The following is a 20660-nucleotide window of genomic DNA, read 5'->3' as shown; positions in this document are numbered from 1 at the left end:
CTCCAACCCTGGCAACATCCTTGTAAATATTTTTGGAACCCTTTCAAAATTCCCAACATTCTTTTAATGGGAGGGGCACCAGAATTGCATACAATCCTCCAAAAGAGGCCTAACCAATGTCTTGCACAGCTGCAACATGACCTCCAAACTCCTATACTGCATGCTCTGACCAATAAAGAAAGCATACCAAATGCCGCCTTCACTATCCTATCTACCTGAGACTCCACTTTCAAGGAACTATGAACCTGCACCCCAAGGTCTCTTTAGTTCAGCTTACCATTAAGTGTATATGTCCAGTCCTAATTTGCCTTTTCAAAATATAGCGCCTCACATTTATCTAAATTAAACTCCATCTGCCACTCCTCAGCCCATTGGCCCATCTGATCAAGATGCTATCGTACTGAAGTAACCTTTTTGCTGTCCATCGCACCTCCAATTTTAGTGTCATCTGCAAACTTACTAACTATACCTCTCGTAAATGACGAAAAGCAGTGGATCCAGCACTGATCCTTATGGCATACCACTAGTCACAGGCCTCCAGTCTGAAAAGCAACCCTCCACCACCACCCTCTGTCTTCTACCTTTTGAGCCAGTTCTGAACCCAAATAACTAGTGTTCCATGTATTCCATGAGATCTAACCTTGCTAACCAGTCTACCATAAGGAACACTGTTGAATATCTTACTGAAGTCCACATAGGTCACATCCACTGCTTTGCCCTCATCAATCCTCTTTGTTGCTTCTTCAAAAAATTCATGTTAGAGATTTGATTTTCCCATGCATGAAACCATGCTGACTATCTCTAATCAGTCCTTGCCTTTCTAAATACATGTAAATCCTGTTCCTCAAGATTCCCTCCAAGTTGTCCACCACTGATGTCAAGTTCACTGGTCTATAGTTCCCTGGCTTTTCATTACTATCTTTTCTTAAATAGTGGCACCATATCAGCCAACCTCTAGTCTTCAGGCAACTCACCTGTGACTATCTATGATCGAAATATCTCAGCAAAGGGCCCAGCAATCACGTCCCTAGCTTCCCACAGAGTTCTAGGGTACACCTTATTCAGCCCTGGGGATTTATCCACCTTTTTATGCATTTTAAGACATGGACTTTTTTTTTAAGATGTCACCATCCATTTCCCCACATTCTGTACTTTGCATATCTTTCTCCACAGTAAACATTGATGCAATATACTTGTTTAATATCTTCCCCCATCTCCTGTGGTTCCACACACAACAAGGCAGCCTGATCTTTGACAGGCCCTATTCTCTCCCGCGTTACCCATTTGTCCTCAACATATATTTATAAAAACCTGTTGGATTCTCCTTAGCTCTATTTGTTAAAGCTATTTCATGTACCTTTTTCTTTGCTCTCCTGATTTCCTTCTCTAGTATACTCCTACTGCCTTTATACTCTTGTAAGGATTCACATGATTTCTGTTGTCTGTACCTTCCATTTGCTTTTTCCTTTTTCTTAACCAAATCTCAATTTCTCTAGTTATCCAGCATTCCCTAGACCTATCAGCCTTTCCTTTCACCCTAACAGGAATGTAATGTCTGTGTACTCTCATTTTTGAAGGCTTCCTATTTTCCACCTGCAAACATCTGTCCCCAATCAACTTTTTAAAATTCTTGCCAAATATAGTCAAAATTGGCCTTCCTCCAATTTAGACTTTCAACTTTTAGATCCTGTCTGTCCTTTTCCATCCCTATTTTAAAACCAACAGAATTGTGGTCACTGGCCCCAAAGTGCTCCCCGATTGACACCTCAGTCGCCTGCCCTGCCTTATTTCCCAAGCATAGGTCAGGTTTTGCACCTTCTCAAGTAGGTACATTCACATTGAATCAGAAAATTTTCTTTGACACACTTAACAAATTCCTCTCCATCTAAACCTTTAACATTTGGTAGTCCCAGTCTATGTTTGGAAAGTTAAAATCCCTACCATAGCCACCCTATTATTCTTACAGATAACTGCGATTTCCTTACAAGTTTGTTTCTCAATTTCCCTCTGACTATTGGGGGTCTATAATACAATTCCAATAAGGTGAGCATCCCTTTCTTATTTCTCAGTTCCACCCAAATAACTTCCTTGGATGTGTTCCCAGGAGTATCCTCCCTAAGTACAGCAGTAATATTATCCCTTATGAAAAATGTCACTCCCCTTCTTCTCTTGCCCCGCTTTTATATCCTTTCTTGAGCATTTGTAACCTGGAATGTTTAATCTGCCAGTGCTATCCATCTCTGAGCCATGTTTCTGTAATTGCTATGATATCCCAGTCCCACGTTCCTAACCATGCCCTAAGTTCACTTGCCTTCCCTGGTAGGCCTCTTGTATTGAAATAAATGCTGTTTAATTTACCTCGTTCTCTGCTTTGGTCCTGCCTGCCCTGACTGTTTTGTTTGACTTCCACTTATTCATCAACTATACTCACCGATGCTTTGACTTTCCTCCCTATCTGAGTTTCTGCCCACCCCCCACCTCCAAACTTAGTAGTTTAAATCTTTCCTTGCAACTCTAGCAAATCTCCTTGCCAACATATTCGTCGTCTTCCAATTCCGGTGTAGTCCATCCTCCTTGTACAGGTCACTTCTGCCCCAGAAGAGATTGTAATGATCCAAAAATGTGAACCCTCCTCCCTTGCACTAGCTCCTCAGCCACGCATTCATCTGCTCTATCCTCCTTTTTCCTACCCTCACTTGCTCATAGCACAGGGAGTAATCCAGGTATAACCACCCCTAAGGACCACCTCTTTAAATTTCTGCCTAACTTTATATATTCTCCCTTCAGAATCTTACCCTTTTCTTATCCTACCTCGTTAGTTCCAATATGTACAATGGCTTCCTGCTGCTTCCATTCCCTTGAGAATAATCTGCACACTCTGCAAGAGATCCTTGATCCTGGCACCAGGGATTCAACACACCATTCTGATTTCTCGCTGTCACCTGCAGAGACGTCTGTCCTCTGACTGGTGTCCCCTATCGCAATCGATCACTTGGAACCTACATACCCCTCGTTACGTTAGAGCCAGTCTCTATGCCAGAAACTTGACTGTTCATGCTACGTTCCCTTGAGTCCATCACCCCCTACATTTTCCAAAACAGTGTTATTGTTTTAGGTGGGGAGACTCACAGGAGACTCCTGCAGTGTCCTTCTCTGACCTTTGCTGGCAGGAACATATCTACCTGACTGTATATCTACAGTTTTTCTCCCTTACTGCAATCCATCACACCCCCTAGCTCCTGTAAATTCCTCATTGCCTCTAACTGCTGCTTCAACTAATCCATGTGATCTGGTAAGATTTGCAAACAAACTCGCTTCTTGCAGACATAATTATTAGTAACGTGGAAATTCTCCCTAATCTGAAGGTCTTATGCCTGAAATGTAGATTCTCCTGCTCCTCAGATGCTGCCTGACCTGCTGTGCTTTTCCAACAGCACACATTTTGACTCTGATCTTCAGCATCTGCAGTCCTCACTTTCAGCAGGAAGAGCACATCACTATACTTAACACCATATCTGCACCTTAATCTACAGAAAATGGCAGCCTTACTGCTCTTAAAAATACTGCTCCAGGCTAACTTAGTACCTATGTTTTATATAGAGCACTTGATTAAAATTAACAAATATAAAACATATAACCAAAAAAGAACCCCCTCTATTCATCTTTCTGGAAAAATAAAGGCAGCAAGGCTACACTTAAAAACCATGCACCTGTCTGCTCCTCAACTGTGAGCTGTCCCATACACATTCCACCGCCTGAATTTTGCTGTTTGTTCATTTTTCTTCGACACACTTTGATATCCAGAAATACTTGAACTCAAACAGCAAAGGCAGTCGCTGTGCAGATTCACTGCTGTGAGAAAGCAGTGTAGGTTTCACTCTCACACTGTTGCTGCTGTGTTTGTTTTCATCCTTCTTAGTAAAGTACTGTACTGTTGTTTTGATCTTTGTTCCCAAAAGTTCCAAAACAACTCACCAATGATTACTCCTCCTGGAATTTGAGGAAACCACCTCCAACAATATTTCTCAGCCCCATTTCCCCTCCCCAGTCCAAAAGAAGGGTTAATCAAAACATCGACTCTCCTGCTCCTCAGATGCTGACTGACCTGCTTTTTGTCCCCCCAGCGCCACACTTTATCAACTCTGAAATAGAATCCTTGTAATGCTCAGACTTTTTTGATGCTGGGAATTGTGGAATACTGCATTTTTTTTTTGAAAAGTTAGCTCAGCTTATGAGGTCATCCAGAAGGATCTGGAGAGTAGCAGGGAGAAGTTGAGAGTTGGGACAGCTAAGCTTTGTTAGCTTTCAAATAAGTAGGCAAAATTTTATAAAACTTGTAATATTTCATATCTCAAGTGATGATCTTTAGGAATGAACTTGGAGGAAAGTGTGAGAGGAAACTGGCATCTCTTGAAATTGCTAATGTTAGTTTTGCAGTACTGGCTTCAGTACTTTCTTTCCAAGAACAACTATGTTTAAATTTTTGTTGATTTAAATGTTCTGTTCAAGGAAGTTTTAGCTTTAATTGCCAATTCAAGTTCAATAAGATCTGCATGTACATAAATATATTCCCACCTGGTGTCTTTTTGTATATATACTGCAAGCTAGCTCAGCCAAAACAGTTGCTGGGTTGTGCACACATTTAATATCAAATACTGATTGCAGTGCCACTTGTACTGTCAGGTAACGTAAGCAGTTCTTAAGTGGACTTTGCAACTTCTTAACTTGGAAGTTTTCAATGTTTTGTAATTCTAACTAGATGCTGTTCAAGAAGTGAACAAAATACACTTAGAAGCAATGCGAAATGAGTTTGTTTTTGTACCAGAAATTTATTTGGCTAATTCAGTTAAATCAGATGAAATCTGAATTGGAACAGTTGTGATAAGTTATCTTTTCTCCTTCTATACTTTTTAAGCAAGCTGTGTAATATTGAGTTCAATGTCTTCAAATTGTGAACTTCCATTTCTTCCCTTTTTTTAATTTGACTTGTTAAATTCTCTGCTACCAGGTTCTCTTCCACCCCACCCCCCTGAATCCCTCTGGGACTGTCTTCTTTCAAATTTGGCAGCTAGACATTTCATTGTTCTGCCATTCTCACATTGTGATCGCTTATCTGAACAATCAACATCTTTTCTCAGCCAGCACTCTACACCTCATTCCATCTTCTTCCCCCCCCCCCCCCCCCCCCCCCCCCCCCCAGCATCCCACCCAATTACAGCATAAATGTTGCCTCCTCCACACTTCAGCTGTGAAGAGTCATCTGGACTCAACATTGGCTTTCTGTCTCTCAGTGAATGCTGCCTGATCTGCTGTGAACACCAGCGCTTGTTGCTTTCAGTAAAAAGGTACTTGGTATTTTAAATTGGGAACATTGTGCATGAAGAAAGGAATAATGCTAAATCAATATAAATCTTGGCTTGGGCTACATTTTGGGATATTGCATCAATTTAGGTGCATCTTAATTTAGAAGGACCAAAGAAGAAATATGTTGACATAATGAGGTAACTTGTCAAGAATGATTAAAGAAACTGGGATTTGATCACAATCTTGATAGGAAGAGTGCATTAATAATGTGGTCCCACTGTTCTGAGAGCAATTATAATCTTAAGTGACCAATTTAAACACTAATTTGCTTGTTTTATTACTGCTATCTAGGCACAGTTGCTGGGTTTCATGAGCATTGCTTTTTTTCTTGCCTAAACATAATTGCTCTTTAACAACGCATAAAAAGATTATTCATTGCAATACAAACTTCAAGTACATGCAGTTTATGTCCCACTCCTTCGCAAATTAAGCTGGACAACATACAGTTCTGCATAGATATTGCAAATGGCAAAAATGAACAAAATCTATTAATCACCAAACTGAAAAACCAAAGGACTACGAATGTTGAAATTGGAAATCTGAAAGGTTACTGGATGCAACATGTTAACTTTGCTTTCTTTCCACAGATGCTGCCAGACCTGCTGAGTTTTTCCAGCAGTTTGATTTTTGTTTCTGTCAATAACCAAGGTAGAATGAGGTGACTTTCTCATTTCTTTTGGTTTTTGACAATATATTGTCAACTGGAGGAGATTCATCAGTTTGATAGCCATTCAGTTAGACCTAAGCTTAATTGAGAAATTCCTCTTTTCAGAAACTTTGATTTATTTTTCCTATTCAGGATGAAAGAGACCTATCTTCAGTTGCGTGCTTTTAAAGGTCTGACTGCACATGCCCCTCTTTCTTCTAACTGACTGCACCTAACTGTCCAAAAGCTGTTGTTAGGTAGTTTTTCAAGCCAAACTGCTTGATGCCTACTTGTTCCATGGAAATAAAACCAGTTCCTCCAAAAGTCAAATGTGTAAGTGAACACAATACAGTTTTGCTTTCAACCTTTTTAAGTTGTAAAAGAAAAGAAATCAACTGATTCGTTCTCTGTAACACAGCAGTGTCCAAACTTCCATTTACCTAATTATAATCCAAATCAAATCTCTAGTCCTTGCAGAATGAAATTGGGTAAATAAAGAAAAACTATTTCGACTGACTGTGTAAGTAACTTGAGATGATATGTTCATAACACCACACAATGCTACATAGAGATTACGAGACTTTATTCTTTACTCCGATGTTAGAAAATTAATATCTTAATCAGAAATGGATTTGAAAACCAAATCCATGATGCTGTTAGTTGGGTACTTCATGCAAGTTTGATATTCAAAATAAGTAGATGACTTGTCCACAAAGTCAAAGCAGATTTGTTGGTTAAATAGACATCATTTGTACCATTAAAATTGAATGAACACTCTAATTTCAATATAATCGCAAATAGTTCAACCAAGACTCAATATTTTAATGATTTTGTTACTTCATATTTTAATCATTTGCATCTTTCAGATGGATGCATTTGCTCACCAGTGCTGGATATTCAAGAACAAAACCATCATTGGCCCCCATGTTACTGAAGATTTAAAACTGATGTTCCTTCCACGGCACTCGGGAATTTTTCAGTGCATCATTTGTGTCTCCTCCTGTCCAGTCTCTTCAGATGCCAATACAATTGTCAGAGCAGAAGCACTTGCTAGGAGAGTAGTTATTACAGCTGTGGCCGAAGACCCATTGATTGAGGTAAATGACGCCCCTCCTGAGTTGTGTAATACATCCATGCATCATTTAAGGCCCTGTTGATCATCTGTTGTTAAATCTTGTTGTTCATTCATAACTCAGTACATTTAATTTTGTAGTGCGAAGAAACGGAGTATCTCTAGGTGTAATATTTAGCTCATTGCATTAGATTAGATTAGACTTACAGTGTGGAAACAGGCCCTTCGGCCCAACAAGTCCACACCGACCCGCCGAAGCGAAACCCACCCATACCCCTACATTTACCCCTTACCTAACACTACGGGCAATTTAGCATGGCCAATTCACCTGACCCGCACATCTTTGGACTGTGGGAGGAAACCGGAGCACCCGGAGGAAACCCACGCAGACACGGGGAGAACGTGCAAACTCCACACAGTCAGTCACCTGAGTCGGGAATTGAACCCGGGTCTCAGGTGCTGTGAGGCAGCAATGCTAACCACTGTGCCACCGTGCCGCCCCCTGCCACCGTGCCGCCCCTGATGAGCTTTTGACTCTGATGAGCTTTTCTGGAGATTTAGCTTAAGATAGACAACAGTGACTCTAAATCATTTAATCATATTTAATCTCAGGTTTTCTAGTACTGTATAATGTTTTGTGGAATAGTGGACAGTTTATTTGTCTCTGAATGAGAAGCTCCAGATTAGAGTTCTGCCTAATAGCTAGATGCATTCATAACGCAGCCATGTTCACCTGCTAAATCCTTCTAGAGTATGCCAAGCCAGTGGTAACAGTAGGAGAGGTTTCTTAGTCAGCCATATGATAGAAAGATGATTGGAGTCTTTGCCACCATTGTTCAAGGCTACAGACTTCGACCAATATGTACATTGCAATTTTAGCTTGGCGTGAACGCTAATGTTGCTTATGGTAAGCATTCAGTTTTCTCAATAAAAAGACTCGTGCCCTTTTGAAGTAAATTTAATCTGTCAGTAAGTCAAACTCGTTATAATGAATAATGGGCTTGGATTTGTTGTGGTTCTTGTGAAGTAAATTCCAATGATCTGTCCATGTGCTTTTCTTAATTCTAATGTGTAATGCTTAGTCAGTTGTGACATATACTTCAATATCTTGTACACAGAATATTACGTACTGAGTGAATAGTGTTGTAAGTGTATAAGTTAAATTCAGCCTTCAAGAAGCCTTGAATGGGAGATTTCTCTGTTTCAAATGTTAGCTGAGCCCTAAGGATTGAATGTTGAAGTCAGCTGATCAGGATATATGGTGAACTCATTTGTTGCATGTTCTGTCTACTTCTAGGTTTTGGCAGGGAAAAACAGAAGCTTGGACTTTGGTGACTTGGTGCCTGGCAGTGACAAAGCGCTATCTCTCAAACTAATCAACAGGACTCACGCCACTGTTCCGATTCGACTTGTCATCAGTGCAGTAAGTTTTCATTTATCTTGAGTGATTACTTGAGCAAATTGTAATCATTTATCACTCTTTCAATCAATCACATTGCACTCTTTCTCAACGCCATGAGACCATGTCTTTATTCATGTTGCAGAGTGTTGACTTGAAGTACCTCCTTGCCCCTTTACAAAATGAACATATAAAGTTTTTTAAATTTGTTTTTCCACAATGTGCGGGTACAGCTGGGAAGACCAGAAATCTTTGTGTATTTCTAATTGTCCTTTAATCTGGTGGTGAGTCACTGCAGTCTTTGTGATCTGTGCCCACCCACAGTGCTGTTAAGGAGGAAGTTATGGGTTTTCAATCTTGTAATGAGGAAAGGGCATCTATATAGTTTCAAGTTGTGATGGGATGTGACTTTGAGGAAAATTTGGAGATTGCAGTATTCCCTGCTGCCCTTCTAAATGGTGTAAATCTATTGTTTGGGTACTATAAAGGAGGGCTTGGAAATATTGATTAAGGTTTGAATGCTCAAAAATGGTGGAGGGGATACCACCCATGCAAGTTATTTTGTCCTGCATGAAGTCAAGCTGCTTGTGGTATTGGAGGTAATTAAGTGGAGCTTATTCCATTACCCTCCTGATTTGTGCCTTGCTATAATTTTAAGTGGTACTGCATGATTTGTAACTATGAACAAATATCCTTATTTTTAACCTTGGGTTGAAGGGAAAGTCATTGTTGAAGCAGTTGACCCTGCAGTGATTTCATGAGATTGAGATTGAAGCCTTAAGTAGCCATAGCTTTAAAGTTAAATAGGACTCTAACCAATGGCAGTTTATAGTTTTAGTTCTTGTAAGGTGCTTAAACTATCTTCCAAAATATCATCTTAATTAAAATCCTAAAAGTGTCTTCTGCCATGAACGGAATGAGAACCTGTTGGAGCACAGTCGGACATTTGGCCTTCAAATCTGCTCTGCCATTTGAGATAGTTGGTTGACTTGATTATCCTCCAATCCATGTTCTTACCTTGTCCCCACAAACCTTATTCCTTCACTGATTTAAAAATCTTATCTCAGCCTTGCATATACTTCACTGAAGACTCTATAGTCCATTGTGGTAAAGCATTCCATAGATTCATTACCTGCTTGATGACTTTTTATTCTGAGATTATGCCCTCCAAGACTCTCCTACAAGGAAAAGCAACCTTTCCTTACCTAGACCTGAGGGACAACTTATTCAGACAGAATAGTTTGTGTGTGGGATAAATTGCCAGAGGAAGTGCTAGATTCAGGTACAGTTACAACATTTAAAAGACATTTGGATAAGTAGATAGGAAAGGTTTGGAGGAATATGGGCCAAACACAGGCAAGTGGGCTGAGCTTAATTTGGACAAAATGATTGTCATGGACTAGTTAGACTGAAGGGTGTACGCTGTGTATGACTATTCTGTCAAATCCCCTGAGGATCTTCTATGTTTCAATAAGATTGTGTCTCATTGGACCTGTACTCAATGAAGTTTAGAACAATCTACTTAATCAATCTTTGTAAACTCCATATCTGGAATAAACAGAGTGAATATCCAAAATATCTTCCCTCAAGGGTGTAAAACTGTTGATATTATTGCATTTGTATCTGACTAGTGCCTTGCGCAGTTTCATCAAGCCCCTCCAAACTCTTATACTTCATTCCCTTTGCAATAAAAGCCTTCCCTATTACTTGCTGAACTTGGATTTTTTTTGTGATTTTTGTGCTTGAGGACTCCCAAATCAGAGTGCTGCAGGCTTTTTCCATTTAAATAATCCACTCCTCTCAAGTGTATAACCTCCCATTGGCTTCGCCGCTCCACCTCTTTCCCAAGTTAGTGTTCACTCATTTGACCCCATATCTCTCTGCAGCATCTTGGTGTCATCTGCACCTTCCAGTTTATTTTCATCATCTGGAAGCTTAGTGATAGCATGTTCACTTCCATCACCCAAATCATTAATACATATTGTAAATAATTGTGCTGCCAGCATTGATCCCTGTGGCACTGCAGTACACCATCCGATGCCCCATAGATGTATAGACAATCTTTTTCATTCCATTTTACTTAAGTTACTTTATCCATCTTGTGTTGGTATGCAATGATTATGAATACATTTTTCTTCTACACAGAATGCTGCTGCATGGAGATGTTTTACATTTTGCAAGCCTGACGCATTAGCAGAAACTGCACTGCGGACTGAAAGTACCTCACCATTAGTGGCCCCATCAGTCATGAATCATGTGATGCAAGCCAGCTATGAAGGAGAGGTAATGAGAAATTGTGTTCTCGATTGAATGTGTTCTGTTATATTGATTTTAAATCAGGGCAGGACTTAGACATTTAATAAAATCATAGGGAATGTTGCTGAACAAAGAGACCTTGCAGTGCAGGTTCATAGTTCCTTGAAAGTGAGTTTGAGCTATAGGAAGAGGCTGGAGCTATTTTCCCTGGAGGGCTGGAGGCTGAAGGTTGACCGTAGAGGTTTATAAATGATGAGGAACAGGGATAGGGTGAATAACCAAGGTTTTTTTCCCCTGGGATGGGCGAGTACAAAACTAGACAGCAGATGTTTAAAGTGAGAGGGGAAAGATGTAAAAGGGATGTTAGGGGCAACTTTATTACAGAGTGGTCTGTGTATTAAATGAGCTGCCAGAGGAGGTGGTGGTGACGTCTGGATGGGTGCATGAATAGAAAAGGTTTAGAGGGATATTAGATTAGATTAGACTTAGTGTGGAAACAGGCCGTTCGGCCCAACAAGTCCACACCGACCCGCCGAAGCGCAACCCACCCATACCCCTACATTTACCCCCCACCTAACACTACGGGCAATTTAGCTTGGCCAATTCACCTGACCCGCACATCTTTGGACTGTGGGAGGAAACCGGAGCACCCGGAGGAAACCCACGCAGACACGGGGAGAACGTGCAAACTCCACACAGTCAGTCGCCTGAGTCGGGAATTGAACCCGGGTCTACAGGCGCTGTGAGGCAGCAGTGCTAACCACTGTGCCACCGTGCCGCCCATGACCCAAATGGGACTGATCAGTTTAGGATCTGGTTGGCATGTATAAGTTGGAATGAAGGGTCTGCTTCTGTGCTGAACATCTCTATGACTGCATTTGTAGTTTTTATTCCTGTCACCATAATTTGGAAGTATGCACTGTAACTAAGTGTAAGGAAATTTAAATATATTTATAATTTTATAAATTGTTTAATTTGAAGCCATGTCTGAAGACATTTTCAGTTACTCCAACTTGATCTTGGTGTTGAATGTGTTGGTTGTTTATAAAATATACATACATATGTCGAACCACAAAGCAAAATTGTATTACTGTGGCTAGATATACTGTTGCTTGCTACAAAACAAATAGTTGATATTGCCATAGATACTTTTACATAACCATTGAATGGCATTAGTGACACTTCAATCCAAACTGTGAAGATTATAATTTAGATGAACTATGAAAAGTGCTGCAGAATGCCTGCACCAATGATCATACAACAGCAATTACTTTTATGTTTCTGTTAGAAAGTTATTGTCTCTTGTGGATATTAAATGGAATGTTCTGTCTGCCCATGGATGATACCCACAATCTGCAAGAAGCACTGAAGTGATGACTCTGACCCCTGGTATGCTTTTTTGAAAAAAGCTGATCAGGAACTATTAAAATTGCAGATTCTGGTCAACCAAAACTGTCATGACTACTATCTTCACTCAGAGTGCCGCTTACTATTTCGAGATGGGAGTAACTATGACTTTGCTTCTCTTACAAGATCTAGTTAATTTCATTACCTCCAGTTTTGCACATTTTGCTATTACAGTCTCTTTTTCTTTTAAAAAGATTCCCTACAGTATGGAAACAGGCCCTTTGGCCCAACAAGTCCACACCGACCTTCCGAAGAGTAACCCACCCAGACCTATTCCCCTATGCTATATTTACCCCCGACTAATGCACCTACCACTATGGGCAATTTCGTATGGCCAGTACACCTGACCTGCACATCTTTGGATTTTGGAAGGAAACCAGACTATCTGGAGGAAACCCACGCAGACACTGGGAGAATGTACAAACTCCATACGTGGTCGCCCGAGGGAGGAATTGAATCCAGGTCTCTAGTGCTAAGAGACAGCAATGCTAACCATCGTGCCGCCCATGCTTTGCTAGTCACAGTCTTAGAACTGCTGTTGTTGTTGGCCTTGTTGGCTTCATTAATAACAGCAGTAGTGGTCTTACCACTGGCTAATTGACTCTCAAAATGAGCTGGCTGTTGATTCACTTGGATTGGAAAACTGTATCAGTGTTTGAAACAAAATTTGAGGGACCAGGTTGCCTGCAAAACTGGATGAGATGTGTCCTGAATAAACCACTTCCTTGCAAGTGTGTATGTAACAGCTCTCTGCACTAAATGTCATTTGTACATTCAATCCAGTTCTGCTATTGCTGGGCCTCATATGGTTTCATTGGGTACACAAACCTATGAAGGAACCGAGATCCATACAATGTTTTTAGAATTTCCTTTTGCACCTGCCCACTTAACTAGAGCCCAATTTGCATTCAGTCATAATCCTTCCATAACAAGAATTACAAACATGTTAATGTGGGACGAGACACTAAACATGAAAGTTGTAGAGGAACTCTGCACAAACCTCAAACGTGACAACCTATGCAGTGCGTGTTGTTGGGCCTCAAACAGACAGACGGATGTTTTCCCCACATCAAGCAATATAAACATTCTCTGAAGTGATTACAGGTGTGTTAGTGATTAAAGGTTTGCTTAAGTATAAGATAATTTAGTTTTCCCCCCCTTTGGTTTATTTTCCAGTGTGCCTTGTATAATATTACATATTTTAAATTTGTCCCTTTTTTTTAAACAGGATCCAGAAAGTTTTATTTTGTGGGTTCATTTTCATGCACCACAAAAATACATCCGCAATGCAGGTATTTATATCTTTTTGCAGTTGGACATGTTTTAACTAGCTAAATTCCAGATCTTTTTCCTTCAATTAATTATCTCTAGCAATGACTTGGTTGAAGGGAAAGATTAATTTGTTGATTATTGAAAGATAAATGGTAAAGGAAAGTTTGAGGGAGGATGCAAAGGATATAGATAGGTGAAGTGAGTGGGCGTTATATGCAGATGGTGTTTAAAACAAAAATTTGATGTAGCTTTGTATTCCATTGAGGGAAGAGGATAAGCCACCTATCGTTAACCACAAAAGTTAAGGGTAAAGATTATTAGTAAGCCAGAGGATTGGCAGGTTTTGGAAACTAGCAGATGACAAAAAATGATGACAAATTAAGTTGAAGATATACTTGCAAGTAATATCAAGATGGACAGCAAGACCCTCTTTGAATATTGAAAAAGGAAGAGAGAAGCAAAAGTGAACATAAGTCCCTTAAGATAACAATGGGGAGCCAGGAAGTGATAGATGAGTTGAGTAACTACTTTACATTAATCTTCACAGTAGAAGATAGTACTAAAATTACTAAATCAAGGAACAAATAGAGGACAGGAAATAACTTCCTTGTCTATCACTTATGGAACTGCAAAGAAAACTAATGGGGCTCAAGACCCTCCAATATCCTGGACCTAATGGGATACATCTTTGGATATTAAAGGAAGAATTAGATTGTAGATGTGCTGGTCGTGCACTTCTCAGAATTTAAGGATTCTTTAGAAGTCCCAGAGGATTGAAAAGTTGCCAATGTAATGCCTTTGCTTAAAAGGTGAAGGACATAAAAAAAAGCACTGAACTATAGACAAATTAGTTTAATGTCTGATTTTGGGAAAATGCTGGAATATACTTCAAAAGATATAATGACAGAGCATCATAAAACAGATAATGTGACCAAACAGACTCAACAAGGCTTCATGAAGGGGAAATTATACCCGATGGCTAAGTTTACTCAGATACTTTGAGGGGATAATTAATGGGACAAAGGAATTTGTGAATGTCATGTTCTGAAAACCCAAACACATGTTTGATCATGTACCACATGTTCCGTCACATGGGCTCTTAAGTAGCCTAATGTATTGGCGTGGATATAGGATTTGTGAACTAGTAGACTTAGTTGGGATATGGATGACATTTTCAGGATGGCAGTCTCTAATTAGTGGTGTGCCACAGAGATTAGTACTGGGGCTACAACGTATCTTAATGACTTGGATGAGGAAACTGAATGTCTGTCCCTTAAGGGAAGGGAAATGATGAGGATGGTAGAGTATACAGAGGATTTTGGTGGGTTAGGCAAGTGGTCAGAGCATTGGCAGATAGCATGTAATGGGGAAAAGAGAGGCTGCGTACTCCAGAGGAATGTATACAGGAGGTGAATATTATTTAAATAGAGAAAGATGCAGGACGGAGGGTTTTGAGGTCCTCGTGCATGAATTGCAAAAAGCTGGCATTTAAGTTTAGCAGTAGTAGTGAAGGCAATGGAATGTTGGCGTTTTGTTTCGAATAATAGAGTGTAGAAATAAGCTTTCCCAAAGGGCAGAGGCCAGACCAAGCTGAAATATGAATACTTTGTGCCCTTTTATATCCCGTGCCAGTATGTCCTTGCTTAGCCTATAGAAGATTAACTAGGCTGATACCAGGTACGGAGTGACTGTCTTATGAGGGGAGGTGAAATAGGTTGGGCTTGTACTTGTTGGAATTTAGAATGAGAAGAAACTTTGTTGAAACATGTAAAATTCTTAGGGTAGATGTGGAAATGTTTTTCCTTGAGGAATAGTGCTGGACCAGTGGGTATGATCTCCGAATAAGAAATCATTCATTTAAGACCGGCAAGGAAGAATTTTGAGGGTAGTGAATCTGAAGTCTTTACCACAGAGATCTGTTGAGGCTGGGCCATTGAATACATCCAAGCTTGAGATAGATTTTGAATCATTAAGGGGATCGAGGGTTACGCAATAAGGTGGCAAAGTGGAATTGAGGATCGTTGTGTCATTGAATGGCAGAGCAGACTTTGTGGGTTGAAGAATTCACATCTGCTTCTTCGTCTTAGACTTTATGCTATTGCTCATTGTTTTAGATTCAAGGACACTTGGTTCCTTTTGGTGTTTACACTTGCATGTCTTTCACCATTTAGGGAATAGTCCACAGCTACCTTCCTGTAACCCAAGTGAAATGACTCCATTGAATCATATTACATTCCACCTGTTGTGCTGTTCCTACTGATATACGCTTTTTCATCCTTCTCACCAACTTGCATTCCCTGCAGGTTTAGTAATGTTCGCAAATGTAAATCTTGCAGTTGACCTCCACGTCCAAATCAATAATCTAAATTGTTAATAGTTGGCCAATAAGCATTGATTTTTGTGGTACCCCAGTGGCCATGGCCTACCAACCTGGGAATTACCCATTTATTCCTATACTTTATTTTCTGTCTGTTAATCTATTATCAATCTGTGCGAACAGATAAGCTCATACGCTTTATTTTTGTTCACTAATTTGTGAAGAACTTGCTTGAAAACCTTCTAGAAATCCAAATGCTTTGCACTTTATTGATTTGAATATTAACTTTCTGAGAAAAACTTGTCAGGTTTGTTGAGCATGATTTCCCATTCATTTATCCATGTTGACTCTGTCAAATCTGACAGTTTTCTAAATATTCAGTGATCACCTCTTTTGTAATAGTTGGCATTGAGCTAATGGTCTGTTCCTTGTTTTCTCCCTCCTATCTTTCTTAAACTGTGGTGTTAGTTCAGCAATTTTCAAATCTGCAGGCACCATTGGAGAATTAATAGAATGAATGGAATGATCACCAATGCTTATGAATGTTAGTGGTGGAAAAGGAATTAAATTTCAGGTAGCTAGCGCAGGTCCATTTTCATCCCCTGTAAAATCTAGTATTTCTGTTTCATCACAGAAACCTTGAACTATAACCTGTTATGAACTTCAATGCTATGATCTTTAGACCCTTTAGGTACAGCTGAGGACTACTTTGCAAGAGTTGACATCGAGGTTGACACCCCTGGCCCCTGTACTGTCATTAACAGTGTACCACTCTGCGCAAGAGTTGGAATTGCTAGAATACATGCTCCCAAAGACCTACAGGTATGTTATCACAAGCACTTGAAGACACATAATTTATTTCCAAACAAATTTGTGGCTGGAAATAATGCATAATGGAGCCTGGCAAAGAAAAGGGTCAACTCCTGTTTGGTTTGATTTTCCAATTCCACCATCACTGTTTGTACACCACTCCAGCTTGTTGATAATTGAGTGGAGAAGAAAATCCAAATGCTTGAATACTGTGAAATTTTGATAATAGCATTAATTTTTGTATGCTGGAGAATGAAGTAATTTTCTGCACTATCAAATGAAACACTGATGTTTTGTGAAGAAGTAGGGTTCGGTTCTGTGATGCTTCTCTTTTTTACCATTTATATAGATATTTTAGATGAGGGGAGTGATGGCACGCTAAGCGAACTCGCAGATGACTCCGATGGTTAGGAAAGTATGATGTGGAGATGACAGGGAGTTTACAAAAAGATATAGATTGTGTACAATATGGGGGAAATGTGAGGTTTCTCACTTTTGAGAAAAGTAATTTGAGGTGCGAAGATCTCTTGTACTGGTGCACGAATTTGCCAAGATGAATTTGATTCCACAGGAGTTTAGAGAAACGGGTGATTTGATTGAAGTAAAGAAGATCCTTAATGCTGTTGACAAGATGACTGGCTAGAATGGTTCCTCTATTGTAATATTTTAGGGTCGTCCTTTTAGGACAGGTGAGTTTTTTTAGGGTTGTGAGACCTGGAATTCTTCGGTCTCAAAGCCACAAATGACGTCTTCAAATATTTTCAAGGTGGAAATAATTTTGTCTACTTCTCTTAATTCATAAGTTTAGATGTTCAAACAATGGCTGAGAATTGAAGTTGGGTAACTAGCAGTTGACTCGTATTAAATGGATGTTATCAACATCTGTATATAAAGAGTCAGCAAAAAAAGGTTCAAGTTTTTTGTGCATGTCTGTGTTTAAATTCAATATTTTGTGCAAGTATTGAAACTTGTGATTAACATCTTCCATTGTTCGTATGATATGCATTGAAATAAGTGTCTGCATGTTCTTTGAGCTTTGTCATTATATTTTACATTTAGATGCTCGTAATGTGTGCTCAGCCCGGAATGATAGCTAAGCAAATTCTACCTCTCAAAAATGCAGGAAATATTGATGCACAACTCAAGATTCAGGTATGTTTTAAAAACTTCGAGTCCTCTATATAATACATAATTTTATGTTCTTAAGTTTTATTGTACAGTATTATTGTGAAATGTTCTTTTTTCCAGTAATCATTTCAGTAGCAAATACAATGGCAAAAAGTGAAAAGAGGGCCTATTATGAACTAGGCTTACAATGTCATGTAAGACACACTTTGTTTTTAAAAATACTGCGTGGGGATTATTAAACTGGCATTGTTCATTTTGGTCTCTGGATTTGAGAAATATTGGACATTGTCATTTGTTGTCCAATCCTAGTTGGAAGGATGTGGTGTGGGCCCCTTTGCACCATTGCAGCCCTTATGGTACGAAGTTTTCTATGATGGACTCAAGATTGATTGGTGACACAGTGAGAAAGAAGGAGCAAATAGATGTTTATGTCAGGATATTGTTAGTTGACACAGACCAATTGTGCTCTTATAGCATTATTGCTCTGTCTTTCTCTGCATTGAGGGTGTTTGGTCGAGAGATGCTGTTGTGTATCCTTTTGCACCTGTAGTGGCTCAGTGGTACTTTGGACTGGGTGATAGAGGTTTAGATGTTGAGTCTCGTGGTCAGGTGCTAATTTGGGTAAACTGCTCTCTCCTGGATTGTGGTGTTTTTATCAGCGGGGAACCAAGTAAGTACTAAGGATTCTGTTACACTTCAGATTTAAGATGACTTTTTCGAGAACTGCCACAAAATTTACTTGCTCGACTGAATGCACTTAGAAAATAGACGTGGCCATTTTTTTTGGATATAGAAACTCATTTTCCTGGAGCACTGTATGGTTTGTTGATTAGTTTTAATTTTGTTAATTTGTTTCGTAATCACTGAATGAAGTAATGTTGCAGTACATGTCTGGCAGCTCTTGATTGAAATTAAAAGTGAATGATTTTGTTGGAAAGCAATCTACTTCTGTATAAATAAAAATTGATCCATAACTAGAAGGAAATTTGCCTTGCATTGTTTGCCTTAACAGTTTTGTTCTGAAGCACCTTTCTTTTGGGAACGTTTTGAGCAGTTTCAACCTGGTGCATTCACAGTACTGGAGTCTTATGGTGCATTGTTAGTGTGGCTATCTCTGTGCCAGAAAACCTGAGTTGAAGACTCACCTATCGTAGGATCAAACAATCTCTACAGTGTGGAAACAGGGCATTCAGCCCAGCAAGTCCATATTGATTCTCCAAAGAGCATCCTACCCTATCCCTGCAACCCTGCATTTCCCATGGTCAATGCACATAATGTTCACATCCCTGAACACTGTGGGCAATTTAGCATGGCCAATCCATCTAACCTGCAACTGTGGAAAGAAACTGGAGCACCCGAAGGAAGCCCCCACAGACACCGAGAGAATGTGCCTGAGGCTGGAATTGAACCCAGATCCCTGGTGCTGTGAGGCAAAACTGCTAACCACTGAGCTACTGTACTGCCACTGTGTGGAGATGTCATAATGTGCTAGTTTAAAAAAAAATTTTATCCTCTATCAACCGAGCAGACAACAGTTGTTGTTTCCTTTTTAATATTAACTGTTCTATCTTCAAATTTGTGTATAAGTCACTACTGAGCTTTTCATTTGCTTAGTTAATGGAACCTAATGTTGAATTTCCAATTCAAAATTTATTTTAGACTGCAGAATCGTGTTTTTTGGCAAAGCCAGAAAATCTTTTAATTCGACCTGGAGAAGAACTGGAAGTTGTGGTTTCATTTATTCCTCCACTAGATACCCAAAGTGTGATACAAAGGTATAATGTTAATGTTACCCTTTCAGTTTTGCAATACCTACAACACTAATGTCCTTCCTTGGACACTGCCTTTCGCTGAGCACTACCTTACTAATGTGGTCAACATTGTTTTCAGTACATTTTCCATTGAAACTGACTCTTTTTTCCACTCGTGCAACTATTTACCTCTGATTTGTTATTGATGATCCCTTGTATGTCTAAGTTATCAGCAGATTATTATTTTCTTCCTCTTACCTTTAGGCTCCAACTTGTTCATAATTCTATTACTCGATGATGCCATAGTATAAATTGTGCTCAGTTGTTACTCCTACTCCTGCCCTCATTTTCCCACTACTCATGAAAATTATTCTTGTCTTCATCTTGAAGTCTTGTCTTTATTTTACAATCTTCACCTTTCTAAATCCTATGCAAGAACTGTCAAACTTAATTTCACTGGCTCCCTATCTTAAGCTATCAAAAACCCAGATCATCAGATATCCCTTCAAACTAAGGTCACCCTCCTAACCTTAGTGGTTCAACATCCTTTTGCCTTATTGTCATCTTTGAAATACCTTTATGTCCCTTTATTTCAAAGGCACTGTAATAATTAGTTTTTAACAAATTCCTTGCCCAGCAATGATTGCTATGTTTTGCAGTATTGTTCTTGTTAACATGGCCAAGAATAAAACATAAATTAATAAACTATAGGGCCCTTCAACTACCTTCACTGTAAGTAAGATTTATGGTTAATGTTTCAATGGGGACTATGGGAAAAATAGGGTTGGGGCAGACCAGCAAAAAAAAGTCACGATCACTCAAAAATCACCCAAAAGTCTAAAGCTAACTGTACAAGCCCGAATGAAAAATGACATAATTCATTAACAAAACAAAAGTAAATTTAACACTGTCCATTTAAATGTAAGAAAGCTGCTCTTAGTACAGTACTATCACAGCTGCTCTGTTAGCTGCTGAAATCAGCGCATGTGCAGAACAGCACATAGACATGCATGCATGCGCAGAACAGCAGCGAATGAACCAATCCCTGCTGGAGTCACACTTTTTTTACCAACGGAGGTAAGTGTTCTCCAAATATTGTTCCTTCATCTTTCAACGATGTTATAGCCAAATCACACTGTCAAACTGCCATCATTTCTTAAAACCGAAGGAACTGTGGATGCTGTAAATCAGGCAAAAATAGAAATTGCTGAAAATGCTCAGCAGCTCTGGCAGAATCT

General features: G+C 39.5%; 1 protein-coding gene across 4 annotated transcripts in view; it reads left to right on the top strand.

Moving 5' to 3' along the window:
* The window catches only part of cep192 (centrosomal protein 192), a 182503-nt gene that overhangs the window by 91253 nt on the left and 70590 nt on the right, over window positions 1-20660 (top strand). For all 4 annotated transcript variants that reach the window (XM_060823867.1, XM_060823868.1, XM_060823866.1 and 1 more), the window contains exons 23-29: window positions 6877-7107; window positions 8380-8505; window positions 10627-10764; window positions 13373-13436; window positions 16416-16555; window positions 17603-17695; window positions 19331-19446. In XM_060823867.1, the coding sequence (XP_060679850.1) occupies window positions 6877-7107; window positions 8380-8505; window positions 10627-10764; window positions 13373-13436; window positions 16416-16555; window positions 17603-17695; window positions 19331-19446 (908 nt within the window). The remainder of the gene's footprint in view (window positions 1-6876; window positions 7108-8379; window positions 8506-10626; window positions 10765-13372; window positions 13437-16415; window positions 16556-17602; window positions 17696-19330; window positions 19447-20660) is intronic.

Source organism: Hemiscyllium ocellatum, chromosome 4 (assembly GCF_020745735.1).
Source record: "Hemiscyllium ocellatum isolate sHemOce1 chromosome 4, sHemOce1.pat.X.cur, whole genome shotgun sequence".
Classification (NCBI taxonomy): Eukaryota; Metazoa; Chordata; class Chondrichthyes; order Orectolobiformes; family Hemiscylliidae; genus Hemiscyllium; species Hemiscyllium ocellatum.
Note: the sequence above shows the minus strand (reverse complement) of the source record. Positions and strands in the feature narration are given on the sequence as shown.